The following is a 16444-nucleotide window of genomic DNA, read 5'->3' on the forward strand; positions in this document are numbered from 1 at the left end:
GATTCCTGAGGCGTATAGTGGATGCAGGAATTGATTGTGATTATATGAGGATATAAACTGTTTCAAAGAAAGAGACAATACAAAGGTTGAAAACAGCTTTTTTCATGTGGAGTTCACACATACTGAAATCCAAAAAAAACAGTGATAAACACAGTGAAACTGAGTTAGAATAAAAAGAAGACTGGACAAGAAAAATCTTAAAATTTCAAAACTATAAATAGGTGCTCTCTACAAATACAAATCAGGGGTCTTACTAACGATTTCATAAATCACATGTGCAAGTGTGCCCATGCACACACACCCCTGCATCACTCTGGATGGATGACTTCAAAAATATGTTATGAGAATTCAGGAACATCACATATTAAGAAACAGCTACCTATACTAATTGCGTTTTCTTGTCAACATCCAGCAGAAGTTATTAGGTTCATAGTTCAGGGAAATGCCATAGGCAGGGTTTACCTTTATTTCAGAAATATATGGTATTTAAAAAAAATCTGTATATGGAGCGATGTCAGCTGGATATCTCTTTAGTTGCTATAATGATTATACCCAATGCTTACTGAATAATGGGTCAATATCAATTTACACACCATCTTTCATCATATTATATCAAAAGACTCTGTATTTCAGTTCTTTCCATTCAACTTTTATAAATAATTTGAATGACTGTTCAACAAGCATGCTTATCAATTTTGTGATACAATAAAACTCAAAAGGAGAGCTAAACTGTTAAGAGATAAAATCTAATGTCAATAAATTCTCAAATGATGTGAAACTAACTAAATGAAATATAATGGGATCATATATAAGATATATGATTAGAAAAAATGCCTAAAATATGACTGGGTTCATAGGAAATAATAAGAAAGAGCATTCAGAAAATTACTTGGATGAAAGCACAAATGTATCTCGTATCAGGATATGACTTTATCTTGAAAATTTGGTTTACCTTTTCTGGGAAGCCTTCCTGAACCTGAAATGGTATGTTGGATATTATTCATCTATGGGTAAATTGGTTTGGTTAATGCTACTCCCCAAACAAAGATTATGAAATAATAGAAACTCTGCTTTTTTAAAAACATTAGTTAGAATTCTTGTAACACGTTTTTTTAAAATCCTTATAATTTACTATAACTCTAAGGGCACAGAGGTACCAGAAAAGAACTCTAAGTTACACCTAAGGTCTGGGAATCTATCCTTCAATTGCTCCTTTTATATATATTTTTTCATGCAAGAACTCTCCATTTTCTCAACCTAAAGCAATCTACAGGTTCAATGCAATCCCTGTCAAATTACCAAGGGCATTTTTCACAGAATTAGAGCAAAAAATTGTACACTTTGTATGGAAACACAAAAGACCCCGAATAGAGAAAGCAATTTTGAGAAAGAACAGAGCTGGAGGAATCAGGCTCCCTGACTTCAGACTATACCACAAAGCTACAGTAATCAAGACAGTACGGTACTGGCACAAAAACAGAAATATAGATCAATGGAACAGGATAGAAAGCCCAGAGATAAACCCACACACCTACGACCACCTAATCTATGACAAAGGAGGTGAGAATATACAATGGAGAAAAGACAGTCTCTTCAATAAGTGGTACTGGGAAAACTGGACAGCTACATGTTAAAGAATGAAATTAGAACACTCCTTAACACCATACACAAAAATAAACTCAAAATGGATTAAAGACCTAAATATAACGCTGGATACTATAAAACTCCTCGAGGAAAATACAGGCAGAACACTCTTTGCCATAAATCACAGCAGGATATTTTTGACCCACCACCTAGAGTAATGAAAATAAAAACAAAAATAAACAAACGTGACCTAATGAAACTTCGAAGCTTTTGCACAGCAAAGGAAATCATAAACAAAAGACAACCCTCAGAATGGGAGGAAACATTTGCAAATGAAGCAAATGATAAGGGATTAATCTCCAAAATATATAAACAGCTCATGCAGCTCAATATCAAAAAAAAACAAACCACCCAATCAAAAACTGGGCAGAAGACCTAAATAGACATTTCTCCAAAAAGACATGCAGGTGGCCAACAAATACATGAAAAGATGCTCAACATCACTAATTATTAGAGAAATGTAAATCAAAAGTACAATGAGTTACCGCCTCACACCTGTGAGAACAGTCATCATCAAAAAATTTTCAAACAATAAATGCTGAAGAGGGTGTGGAGAAAAGGGAACCCTCCTACACTGTTGGTGGGAATGTAAATTGGTACAGCCACTATGGAGAACAGTATGGATGTTCCTTAAAAAACTAAAAACAGAACTACCATAAGACCCAGCAATCCCACTCCTAGGCATATATCCAGAGAAAACCATAATTCAAAAGGATGCATGCATCCCAGTGTTCACTGCAGCACTATTTACAATAGCCAGGACATGGAAGCAACCTAAATGTCCATAAACAGAGGAATGGATAATGAAGATGTGGTACATATATACAATGGGATATTACTCAGCCATAAAAAGGAACAAAGTAGTGCCATCTGCAGAGATGTGGATGAACCCAGAGATTGTCATACAGAGTGAAGTAAGTCAGAGAAAAACAAATATCATACAATATCACTTATATGTGGAATCTAGAAAAATGGTACAGGTGAACTTATTTGCAAAGTTCAAATAAGATGAATTTATTTTCAAAGCAGAAATAAAGTCACAGATGTACAGGACAAACTTATGGTTACCAAGGGGGAAGGGGAGTGGATGAATTGAGAGATTGGGACTGACATATATACACTACTATGTATAAGATAGATAACTAATGAGAACCTACTGTAGAGCACAGGGAACTCTACTCAGTGCTCTGTGGTGACCTAAATGGGAAGGAAATCTAAAAAAGAGGGGATATATGTATATGTATGACAGATTCACTTTGCTGTAAAGCAAGAAAGTAACCCAACATTGTAAAGCAACTAAACTCCAATAAAAATTAATTTAAAAAAGAAAAAAACAACTCTCCATTTTTCTCAAAGGTGGAAGCATCTTCACCATTTCCTCATAACTCAACTACCTCCTTTCCCCCTATATTCCACCTGCCTATATAAAAACGATTACTTAAAATACCTGATATTTCAAAAATTATCAAATACGCCACAAAGATGTAATTGTCAAAACAAAACATAAACTAACAACATCAATAAAAACACTAACAAAGACATTTGATAAAATACATCTGGTATAGTATGCTAATACACTTTTATAAAGATTATTGAGATCTCATCAGGAAGTAGTTTCTGGATTTTCATATTGTTAAGATATTTTCAGTGTTTATTAAGTAGGACAGACATTTGAAAACATAACTAAAACAATATAATTAAACATAAACAAATATAAAACATCAAACCATAGACCAGTGTGATGTACTTAAAGCAGTGCTTGGAAAGAAATTTAGAGTCCTAGATGCTTATTCTACAACAGAAGAAGGCTGAAATTAAGGAAGTATGAATCTAATTTTTTAATTTAGAAAAATATAGTAAAAGTCAAAGAAAAGAATAAATATGAATGTAAATCAATGAGAAAAACACAATAGATAAGATGAACTATGTCAAAAAGTGGTTTTTGACATAATAAAATTAACAATTTCCTAGTGTAATAAGGAAAAATGACAAAAAAACAAGTAAATGATATTTGAAAGAAAAAGCAACATAAATTTAAGCATGACAGACATTACAAAACTTTAATAAGAGGATGTTATGAATAAATGTATTAATAAATAGGAACATTTTAACCCAGGAGTGAAAAATCTTTGCTCCAAGAGCAGTCCAGATAATCTTCACCCACAAGATGATCGTTAAGTATTAGTAAATAAATAATTCTAATATACCACAAGCAATTACAAAGTGTAGAAAGAAGAGAGGTATTAGTCGAGTCATTTTATGAAACCATCATTACATTGTTACCAAAACTTGACAAGGATTCTATGAGAAAGAAAAATTCATGGCTAATATTCACTCATGAGAAAAGATGTGAAATTGCTAAAATAGTAGCAAACTAAATCCGGTAATAAAAAGTCAGACTTAGCCCGTAATTTCAGTTTGATTTATATTAGAAACCAATAGATACAACATACTCAAAAACATAAAGGAGAAAATGTATCTTATTTCAATACGTGCAAACAAAAAAAATTTTGATTAAAATCAACATTCATTTAGGTGTAAAAAAAGTAAAACTCTCAGAAAGTCATATCCAGAAGGCCTAGTAAACAGTGTACAGTACATTTTCATTAAGTAGATTAAATGCTAACCCAAGTATCTAATTTGCTATTGTCAGAACCTTCACAAATCAAAAGCAGCCACCAATACCCACTGGACAACATGATACTCGAGTTCCTAGCAAGTGCAGAAACAGAGTAAAAATAACTAAAATTATAAGGTCTAGGATGGAAAAAATTTTAAACACTGTCACTACTTATAGATATTATGAGTATCTACACTAACAATCCAAAATAACTTATGGGTAAATGATTATAATTCATAAAAGAGTTCAGAATGTTTTCTAAATTGGGGTCTATATTTAAAAATGATTAACCTTTCTCTATACGAGCTACAAATAGTTCAGAACTTCAATAAGATGAACAACGTGCTCAATACCCATATAATGTTAGTTTTCTAGGAATAACACTGAAAATGTCTGAGAATCAAATTACAAACACACCCCTAAAGACAACAAATAAGCCAAGAAATATAATGATATACCACAGAATGAATAATTTAATATTGGAAAAAATGTAAATTATTCCCTAATTTATGTAACTTATTCCCTAATTTATCAACAGACTTAATACAATTCTAAAATTCCAATATTCTGTGTGTATGTGCATATTGTGCATAAAGTCTGACAAGTTGAATCTAAAAGTTTAAAGAAAATCCTAATGTTAAGATTGGCAGGGTTTCCCTGGTGGCACAGTGGTTGAGAGTCCGCCTGCCAATTCAGGGGACACGGGTTCGTGCCCCAGTCGGGGAAGATCCCATATGTGGCTGGGCCCGTGAGCCATGGCCGCTGAGCCTGCGGGTCCGGAGCCTGTGCTCCGCAACGGGAGAGGCCACAACACTGAGAGGCCCGCGTACCACAAAAAAAAAAAAAAAAAAAAAAGATTGGCAAAACATTCCCAAGAAGAAAAGCAAAGAAAGCAGAATGAACTTTACCAGATATCAACAACTGTTATAAAGATACAGTACATAAGATATTATTTCATTAGCTCAAAGTTTTTCACTCACGGAACAGAACTGAGGAACCAGAGTGAGAACACACAAATATGGAAACTTTTTATAATAGAGTCAACACTGCTGATCGATGTGGGAAAAGATACATTTTCCAATAAATGGTGCTGTTGATTGGATATCTAACTAGGTAAAACCCAAATAAATATTGGGCCCCTACCTCACATGATATAAAAATGAAGATGAGCTGCATTTAAGACCTAAATGTAACAGGTAAAATTCTCAAGCTTAAAAAGACAATGTAGAACAGCAATTTAGCCTATCCTTTAAAAATTATTTGTAAATTTGACTAAAACAAAATTAAGAACTTCTACTCATTAGGCAATATATAGAGTTTTTAAAAAAAATATACAAAATGTGGGATAAGATATTTTCACCATGTACAACTGATGAAGGATATTATTCAAAAAAATTAAGAGCACTCTGTGGGTCAATAAGAAAAATTAAGAAATCAAAAAACTGGAAATAGAAATGAATAGGACTTTTACCTAAGAGAAGGCACTAATGGACCACAAGCATAAATAAGAGATCAACTACATTAAAATTAGTTACATGCAAACTTATGTGACAATGAGTGATTATTTCATACCACAAAATTGAGAAAAATGAAAAATCAGACAGTAATATTAAGTGTTGACAGAATGCAGAGCAATGGGAATTCCACCCATTACTGATTGAAATCAGCATATCAACTTTGAAAAACAGTTTGTCACGTACCACATAATATAACTGAAATGTGCATCCCTCAGACGTGCAAATTCTACTATTAAATATGTACCCTAAGAAAATATTGTCTCTATCCCAGGACCATGCGCAAGAATACTTAGAGCAGCGTCATACATAACCCAAACCTGGGAACTCTCAGAATGTTTACAAAGTGGAAACCATTGTGGAAAATTAAACAGGGCATACACCCAGAGAAAACCATAATTCAAAAAGACACATGCACCCCAATGTTCATTGCAGCACTATTTACAATAGCCAGGTCACGGAAGCAACCTAAATGCCCATCAACAAACGAATGGATAAAGAAGATGTGGTACATATATACAATGGAATATAACTCAGCCATAAAAAGCAACGAAATTGGGTTATTTGTAGAGACGTTCATGGACCTAGTGACTGTCATACAGAGGGAAGTAAGTCAGAAAGAGGAAAACAAATATTGTATGTTAATGCATATTATGTGGAACCTGGAAAAATGGTACAGATGAACTGGTTTGCAAGGCAGAAACAGAGACATAGATGTAGAGAAGTGGGGGTGGGTGTGGGGAGGATGGTGGTGGGGAAAAAAATAATCTTTTGAAGTCTTATAATTTCCATTTTGGAGTTCACCCATTTCATTAAAAGTTATCTGCTTTACTGGTAAAAATGATTTTATATTTAGTTCGGGTGAAGGGAGGGGACAGAATGGTACAATGAGACACTGTCATAATACATGTTTTTAAAAACCTAGGAGTTTAAAGATTTGAAAAGTTTATATAAAAAATAAAGAAAATTAAACAACAGTTACAAATCAACTAGAAGTGCACACACAAGAATGGATCTCAAAAATAATTTTGAATGAAAGAAGAAAGCCATACTATATGATTCAATGTTTAAAGTCCAAACATAGGAAAAATGCAACAATATTTGTTTAGACATAAGAAATTACAGAGAAAAGTAAGAGTGAACACAAATTTCAAGACTTGGAGGAGACAGAATAGTACCAATGACCCTTTTTCTTGGCCTGCTTATTGGGAACAGAGATGTTTATCTTATTTTGACTTTATAACTGCATGTGTGTTTGTGTGTGCATATTTTATTTAGGTTATATTCTACGGTATTTTTAAAAAATGATAAAGTATAGTCTATTGCACTTTTCATGTATCTTCCAGTGAATCATATACATACTAGCATTTAAAAGTATTTTAACTGCACACAAAATTTTTACTTTAGGAAACTTGTTTTATCACCAATTTTCTTTGTAGGTCAATTTCCCTTGCCCTGAGCTCTGATGAGAAAATTAAAGGTACATTTTTCCAGGAGGCAGAAAGGGTAGTACGTAGCAGAAATAAATGTGAAGTGTTGGATTTTGTGTCCAAAACTCATTGGCACAAGCAAAGGATAGGCACATCAAATCAAGTGAAAGTAACATAGATGGAAAAATAATTACAGTTATCATTGGTGGAGTTTATAATATGTGCAAATAATTGGCCAATTACTTTACAGTATCTTTAATTCTTATAGCAATTCTGCAAAGTAGAACATCAGACAAATTGACTTGCCACTTACACAGAAAAGCTAGGATATGAACCCAGGTGTGTCTCTCTCCCGTATGTTCTCTTGCCATTACTTCATTTTGCCCAAATGTTATCATTCGATGTCTGATAGTGGGGTGTAATGGAGCATAAGACGACCTTTCAATCTCTCTCTACAAATTATTGGCTGTTTGACCTTGGATAATACTTCATGAATTCTTAAGAACTCATTTCTTTCTCTTTCCTTTTTTCTTTTTACAAATTGGGGATTATAATAACTATCTATCAAAGTCATTGTGAAATTTAAATGAAATACATATGCAAAGCTCCTAGTACAAAACATCTATTTAATTATTATTATTTGTATTATTATTACTAACTTGTGGTTAAATCATGAGAACATCTCCCCAAACTTTCAGCATCTTGTGGTTAAAAAAAGAAACAGATGGTTGGATGGACACAGGGCTGATCAAGCAAATAGAGAAAAAAGATCAGAGGACTGGAAACGTAAGGATTCTGGTAAGGAGCTTGCCTTTGTCACTGTTCACGGAGTCATGCCAAGGTTGGAGGAATGATGTCATATGGAAGAGGCTGATGCTCTGAGGGACACGGAACATTCTTATGACAAGCAGCAGGGTAGGGGACAGTCTTATTTGGAGGAAAGGAATGAAAGAAGAAAATGGAAGACTCTAATTAAGTCAAGCACACCTGATCCAGAGCTGAGAACAACCAAAGCCCTGAACACTGTCATAACTACCTGAATATCTCACTCCTGTCTTCCTGGGGAGAGAAGTCAGGAGAAAGACTGGCCAGGAGAACCTCAGCCTGCGGCTACTCATGATTCTGCTGATTTGACCTGGGATGCACCATTTCCGTGTTGCTAAGATGTCTATACCAAACCATAGCTTCTCAATTTCTGTGATATCCTCACCATGACAAAAAAAACAAAAACAAAACAAAAACAAACAAAAAACCCAACAGAGCTCCTTTGGTTGAATAATAGAATATGGACTTCCTATCATCAGTGAAGGTTATTACCTTCACTCGGTTATTACGTCTATACCCTTCTGAATCCGTTTCCAACAACCTAAGTCCTTCTGGAAGGACATAATTTTTCCTGTTACTTTTCCAAGTAAAATGTTTCCTCTATCCCTAGCCTAAGACTAGAATCTGCTATGCATAGCAGACCTACTGGATCCCACTGAACTGCCTGTTCGTTTGCCCAGGTATGGCCAACTTCAGGTCCCCGGCTCTTCTGATCCACCTGCCAAGTGTCTAGAACTGCGGTCCTCCTTCCATCCTTGGCCCAGCCAGGTAGATACACCACAGCCCTAAGGAGCGAATCTAGCTCAAGATAACATGTGTTCCAAGTCAAGTCTCGTGAATAAATCCAAGATAGCCCCAGAAATGACTGAAAGACACTCTGGAAGTATAAAGCACGGCAGATTTCTAAAACTCGAATGACCTCTGTTCAACTCATATTGTAAACGGTATTCATTATTTTTTTTTTCTCTCTCTGAAATTTGAAATTGTTTTGGTTCTGCCCAGAGTTGACCTCCAATGTCCCCATGAAACCTACCTTACTGGGTGCAGAAGAAACACTAATGAGAGATCCTGTAAGTGACAAAGCAAAGTAGCACTTTGGGGTACACTGAACTCCATACCTGAGCGCATAGCCTCTTTCTGAATGCTCCCATAGTCATGCCAGTCCTTTCTTCTTAAACCATCTGTCCATGCATAGAATTGCCCATCTCCCAGGCCCAGTGGAAATGTCTGTGGAAAAGGAAAGCATTCAGAGCATAAAAAGGAGGTATTTCCTTTCGCATGGCAGGTAAACACAGCCACGCACATCACAGGCAATCAAAGAACACTCGAATAAGTGGTCTTCCCCAGTCTACTGAAAAGGAAGCTGTTGCTGGTGACCAGATGGACACACGTTTTAAAACCTTTCTCCGTTTTAAAAGAGTGAGCATGTGTTGCACACATCACCTACCATTTCCAATTTTATTTCATCCAGAGACGTTAATAATTTAGTGTACCACCTCGTCCGAGCATAAATGCCTAGCTGTTTTCACTTGCCCCAAGTGTAAATAGTAGTAGTATTGATTTTGTATCATGGAAATACTTTTGTTTGTGATTTGTACACTTTTACTTGTTTTGATCAAGTGTATTTGAACGGCCTGGTGACAATATTAGCAAGCATTTATTGAATGCTCACTGTGTCCCAGGTACCAAGTTGGATACTCTGTGTATAGAAGATCCTTCGGTCTTTATATAGTCTTCAGTTGTAAACCTTCATTTTTCTGCTAATTAATCAAAGGCCCAGAGAAGTAAAATAACTTGAAGGAAACCACAGGGGCCAAGTCAGGACTTGGACCAGTTCTATTAAGACCAACATTGTGGTCCTAACAAGTATTAAATAGTGCCTACCACCTAGATTTGTCAAATTATGGTGTGTGGTTATGGTTATAGTTGAAATTATCACAGAGTCAACAACTGTAGTCACAACATGTTTTATGCTTTAGTAAAATTCAATATATTCTAATGTCACCTTGAAAATTATTTGTGTGCATGGCTGAAGCTACTTCTCTCTTTATGGTATTTATTTTGGTCATAAACAAAAAATGTTTTGAATGAAATGTATTTTCACAATCTTAACAGTCAAAATAATGTAAAATAAATGTTTTCATATTCACATACCACACATCACATTTCCTTTTATTTGGTTCATTTTTGGAAATAAATAAAACATCAACAGAATAAAGAGAACACTTTTGAAAGTTTCAATTTAAAACAAAAGATGAATAATTTCAGTGAGGAAATTTTACCCTAAGAGCCTTTCCAAGGCAAATAAAAGGTCTTACTTCTTATTTTAAAACAGTACAACTACTGTGCTTATGAAAATATTATCTACCTTGGATCCATCTTCATAGCTTATAAAGGATCCACTTGTTTTGAAAGAATAAAAATGGACTTAATATTAAAAAAGGTAGTTTAAATCAGAAGAAAGATTTTCCAGATCAGGTGACTGTTATCTGTATATAATTTTTTTAAAAATTGTTCATAATAGTGGTGAGTTCAGGAAAACAACAGAGGAATAAACAAAGGATGATAGTGAGTTTATATAAAATATTAAGAATAAAAAGGAAAAAAATTTAAAGGAAGATGACAAGAAAGAAAAGATGGAAAAATTAACAGAAAATATAAAAATAGAAGAAAATGGAATAAAACAATTTTGGGGTTATAATAGCAATACTAAAAAACCTCATGCATTTTTTTCTGATCAATATTGCTTTTCTAATTAGAAATTTTCCCAAACTCGGCTGTGAATGGGAAGTTTTAAATAACCAAATAACTTTAAAATACAAAACCCATGTTTTGTCTCAGCCATGCATTTCCAACGATCAGTGCTGAGCAATCGTAGAAATCATACAGATTTAGATAATACCAATTTATAATAAACATCACCTTCAGATCAAAATAGATAATTTCAAAATAAACTTTGCCATGAAACCTGGAGATGTTCTTGTGTAAACTCTGAATATGCAAAGCTCTCTCTGATTACCTGTTGGTTCACAAGCCAGCCCCCTACTCCACCCCGAAACATGGAGGGCAAGGAGAGAGGAAGAGAGGCAGACCCTCCGGATGGGCAGGGGGTGGATTTAATATGCAGGGAACTTACACATGAGGCTTGTCCTGCAAGACAACTCGATCTCTGCATCCATATGGGTGCCCAGATGGTCTCAACATGACTTTACTCTCTCAAGTCTGCATCCTTGAAACTGGTTCCCACCTTGGGAATGGGTGGCGGATGTCCATTCCAAGGACAGGGGAAGGGTGAGGCGCCTCCCATCACTCAGGTCCACCTGGCAGATGGACCAGCTGCCATGACCTCCTGGTGACCTCCCCTCCAACACCCCACCCCTTTGAGACAGGCTCTTACAATCTCACATGACCTCACTTTTGCAGTGTGCCCTGAGCGGGTCTGCAAGGGGTCTTTTGAGCCTGGAGGTGGCTCCAGGTGGCCATCTGACTGCGTTGCAGGCAGAGACCTCTGCAGCAATACAGGTACAGGCAAGAGAAGACACAGTTCAAGATGATTCTCAAAACCATAACCATTTGTTTCCACCAAGAGCCCTGGGATTCGAACCACTGGTTTATGGAGTCCTCCAGGCTGGGGTCTGATCACGCAGGACTTTCTTCGTGTCCTCCTGTGATTGGTTAAAGATGACACATCAGACTCATTGGGTGTGAACACACAGCACTGTCTGGACGATCCTTCCTTGTGAGGCAGGGACAATGTCCAAGGCCATCCTGTCTGGGAGGACAGCCCTCCTCATTAGAGGCACTTCAGTGTTCAGTAAAGACAGCCTTGTTGGCTTCGTTCAAGGCTTGCTAGGTGAATGCAGTCGGGGCTTCTGTGTGAGCTATGATGTCCTGCAGCCGAAGGGTGGTTCCAGTGGGAAACAGAGCGTGCCCTCTGGCTCTTTAGGAACGTGGCCTGGTTGTGCATACCACACACACTGGCCAGGGGACGAGTACTATTAGCCATGAGGAGATAGACTGGGGGCCAGAGATGCCACACCAGGGCCCCAACTTCCCCTCACTCAAGGGTGCACCTTCCATCCCAGGTGTGGTGCGTTTCCACTGTCCCATCTGGCAGCAGGACAATGGGGTCCCAGTGGAGACTGAGTGGTTCCCCCTCACCCAGGGGTGTGAGGTAACCCACCCATCCCTGTGGGATATCCCATCGCAAGTCCCAGGAGCTGCACCTGTCCCAGGTGTGATGGGGCTTGGTGTTCTCAGCCCACAGCACGCTGACCCCCAAGGTTTCCACCATTTCTGTACCTTTACAGTACTGGGTGCTTTGGCAGGGGTCCCCAGTCTGGAATATGGGGCAACAGGCCCCACTGATTGGTTGCTCAAATGTATCAAAGCCGAAGTGGTAACTTAGTCCCCCTGGCTACGCTGTTTTACTTGTTAGTAATTTAATCTGCTGCTTTAACATTCCATTTTCTCCCTTCTATCAATCCTGCTACTTGTGAGTTATAGGAGAGAAGGAACCTCATCCGATACCATGTTATTTTACCAAGTCTTGTACATCATGACCTTTGAACATGACCCCTGATCGCTATCCGACGATGCCGTCCATACAGGGCATTCAGCTTCTCTAATTGCCTAATGGGTGAAAAACAATTGCCTGGTTTGAGTGGAAAAAGGGAAAGTTCGGGTTAAGCCAGACACAGTGTCCTCACAAGCTGAGGCATATTTAGAATGCTTGCTTGGACGGAGGGGACCGACATGATCAACTTGCCAATCCCTCAACTGTCGGAAACTCCTCCACTGGATGGCCCCAGACTCCTTTGGCAGCCGCCCTGGGGTTGTTTAGAACACACAGGACATGCTGCTACTGCATGAACCAGTCACTGTATTTCAAGGGCAACTCGGCATCCTTGGGGACTGCCCAGGAAGGGGTGGATGGGGACACGTATAGGCACCGAGTGGCCCCTCTTTCTGTGCACCCCATCTGATGCATCTCCTGAAGGATCAGTTTTTAGGGCTCATACTGAGCTGGACCATCGCCTCCTGATGGCCTAGTGGGTCAGTACCTCACAGACCAGGATGTGGAAGACAGTGCCGACTGCCTCAGGCTCTTGCTGGTGAACATAAACGTCCCTCCACACGTCCTGAGCCCCCAAGGGCCTACTCACGATCATCCACCCCTAGGCTTGCCCTTGTCTACACCATCAGGTCAAGCCCTATAGAACAGCCCAGCTGTTGGGGCCAAGGGTTAACGGCCAGGGCTCAGGGGTGATGACCAGCTCAGCAGGTCTGAGTCTAGCCCACCGGCTGCTGTAGTCCCTTCCAGTTTCCACCTAGATGGTGTCATTGTTGGGCTGAAGAGCAACTGAAGCCCCTGTGGTTGGGTTGCCCCGACTAGACCCATCTGTATGCCAGGCTTCAGCGGAAATTTCCCTACTTCCTCTCTACAGGCTGCAAGGACCGCCACAAAAATAGGGGAGGGGGCATTGGGAGGATCTACAGGCTCTACGGGGCCTAAGAGGACCCGCATTTCTAGAGACAGTGGACAGGCAGACAGGGGCTTCTCTGCTGCAGACAGGCTGCCACTTCGTCACCCTGGGAGTTTGCGGGGATCCAGGGAGCGTCTTCTCAACCCACCCCTTGATGGGCAGGGAAGCTACTACAACATGCTGTTTCCTCCTGGGATGCTCTACCTGGAGAAGCGTGAGGTAGACTGCCAGGGTCTTTTGCTCTCTGGAGGGCTACTTGGCTTCTGCCCCCTTCCAGAACTGGGACCAAAATCCTAGGAGAACTCTCTTCTTCTGTTGTTCCTGCCACAGGGTCCTACCCATACTTCCGGGAGTCACAGATCCATCAAACTCAAATGGCAGCCCCGCTTGGGAGATGTGCGGGGCTTTTAATCTGCTTCCCTGGTATTTTGGCTTCTCAACGGCTGCTTGCTGCCCTGATCCACAGTCCCACACAGGCCTTTTCTTTACCAGGTAGTAAAACGGATGCATACAGTATGCCAGGTGGGGAATAAAAGCCCTCCCCAAGCCCCTACAAAGGCTGGCACCTCTTCCCGGGGTCAGATAGGTTGCACCTTCTCAAAGACAGCTGCTGAGACAATGCATGTCTTACCCGAACAAGCAATTCCCAAACCGTCACTGCAGTGCCTTGAATTGTCTGTGGGTTCACTGCCCAGCCCCTCCCTCACAGGTGTTCTGGCAAAGTCTGTAGTGCGCTGAAGCAGAAGCTAGTCTTCACGTGTTAACACTGTATCATCAGTGGGTCGGGCCCATTTTACTGATGTGGGAAGGAAACAGGGACAGGTCTCGGGCTACCTCCCACCGTAAGCAGCTCTTTGTAGGAAACCGCCCTCAGCAGGAAGCCCCTTTTCTTGTCACTTTAGCAGAGCTGTATTGCGACTAAGTTTTCACCAGGCACCCCATGCTCTACTCACCTCCAGCCCAAGCGCACTTTTCAAGTCTTTTGATCACACAATACTTTCACCTACAGAAAGAACGTACAAGTGTAGGCAAAGACGTGGAAATGAAGAATCAGTAATTAACAGTTGACTAGATCTCTTCCCTAGCATCTCCTCCCATAATGTCGCGAACAAACCGTGGGTGCAAGAGAACATCTAGAGGAAGATGACGAGGATTCCACGAGCCTGCACACAGCGGGGGACGGTGACGACCCTGACCCCCCATCTGTGATTAACTGAGATTACTCCCCTCCATCCCTCTAAAACTTCCATGGCGAGCAGACTCTCAGAGGTGTTTTGGGGGGACACAGAGTTCACCACTTCCCCAGATTGTCGGCACTCTGATTAAAGACAACTTTCCCTTCTAGGAACACTTGTGAGTTTGATTTTGTAAGCGGCGAGCAGTGGGACCCTATTCAACAACACCATGACCTGCCTGGGCTGTGCAGCAGCTTCCGGGCGGCCCTGGAAAGTTCCACTGCTGTCCCTCCCACGTGAAGGTAAACCGACCGCTTGACTCTGGCCAGGGGTGGACTGAAGAAAGCATTTGTTAAGTTCAGCTCAGCATGGCGCACTCCTAGAACCATGGCTAAGGCATCTTAGAGGGGGGCAGTGATGTGGCCCACCTTGCTCATTTCTCCTCATGCAGCGTCATCCGCCAGGGGCCATCTGGCTTTTTTACTGGCCTTACGGGGCTGTGGAAAGCACTGCGGGCAGGGAGTATGATACCCACTCTGTGCAGTTCTTAGTTTCTCCTATTTGCTTAGGCTCCCAGGCAGTTGATGTGGCTCGACAGTTACCACGCTTCAAGGAGTGGTAGACTTACTGGTTCCCAGCTGTTTCCCCTCAGCACTGATGTGATTACCCTAACCTGAGGCCAATTTCACCATTAAGGGTTTGCAGAGTTTGACCTCCTAGGAGATCAACACTCAATTTGTTCTTTGGTATCGGAGAGATTAAAACTTTGTAATCTCGTGGTGGAGAACGCCCAATTTGCACTGTCACAGGGACCTTCCTACCTTCCTGACACAACTGTCCTCTTTAACCATCAATTGTGCTGGAATAGAGCACATTCAGTTCCAGTAGCAACCAGAGCCCTCACCTGTTGTTTATTTCTGGGGACCAATGACTAGTGAGCTCAACGTGAGGCCTCTGATCACCCCCCGATGGCCCTCACCTGGAGGCGATCTTGGCCCTCGTCCTTTACCGGGGGTGTGGCAGGCACGGAGCCCAAATAGGGCTGTATCCCTGAGGCCTCTGCTGGAGCAGGTGGGCCGTCAGGGATGAGAGGGGCGGTGGGGCAAGTCTGAACTGCTGCTCAGGTTTTAAATGTTTCCACAGGCTGGTCTATCTTGTCAGGTGGGCCCCGGGCAGCACTGAGGTCAAACCACCTTTGCTTCTGGGTTATTTTCACTGTTGGAATAGCCTTGTGGCTTTTCAAGCTCGGTCTCTCTCGGGTCTTTCCCACAGCCTGTACCCATTCGCAGGATTTGCCCGTTTCCCCCAGATTAGCAATGGGCAATGGACTACCCAGCAGCATAAGTAACATGACTCACAGCTGAGCTCAGAGTGGACCTCTCGTCCCATAGCCGGCGCTGGGGCGGGTGGGAGTGTCTCGGCTTTCACTCCTGCAGTAAATGGGGCAGCCTTCCAAGACAGGGTAGTTGGCCTGTTTCATTTCCAACTACCTAAGAATCCGCTGCACCTCCTCTCTAGATTTCCAGGGTCCCAAGCCTCCCAACAGCTAGAATAAACCAACCTATGAGCACCTAGAACCCCCGGCGCCATGCAGGTGCTGCTGGAGGGCAGGGTGTGTGTGTGTGTGTGTGGGGGGGTAATGCTCATTTCCTCTGCCCGCCCCATCCCGTAGCCGCACTAACCTCTCCCGGATGCTTTCTCTGGCCTTTTGCTGGAACTCAGAAGCTGCATCAATAATCTCGGCGGTGGT

General features: G+C 40.7%; 1 protein-coding gene across 1 annotated transcript in view; it reads right to left on the reverse strand.

Annotated features, from left to right (window-relative positions):
* The window catches only part of GALNTL6 (polypeptide N-acetylgalactosaminyltransferase like 6), a 1139747-nt gene that overhangs the window by 742805 nt on the left and 380498 nt on the right, over nucleotides 1–16444 (reverse strand). The window contains exon 2 of the mRNA XM_032633792.1: nucleotides 9152–9260. Coding sequence (XP_032489683.1) covers nucleotides 9152–9260 — 109 coding nt within the window. The remainder of the gene's footprint in view (nucleotides 1–9151; nucleotides 9261–16444) is intronic.

This window comes from Phocoena sinus, chromosome 6 (assembly GCF_008692025.1).
Source record: "Phocoena sinus isolate mPhoSin1 chromosome 6, mPhoSin1.pri, whole genome shotgun sequence".
Classification (NCBI taxonomy): Eukaryota; Metazoa; Chordata; class Mammalia; order Artiodactyla; family Phocoenidae; genus Phocoena; species Phocoena sinus.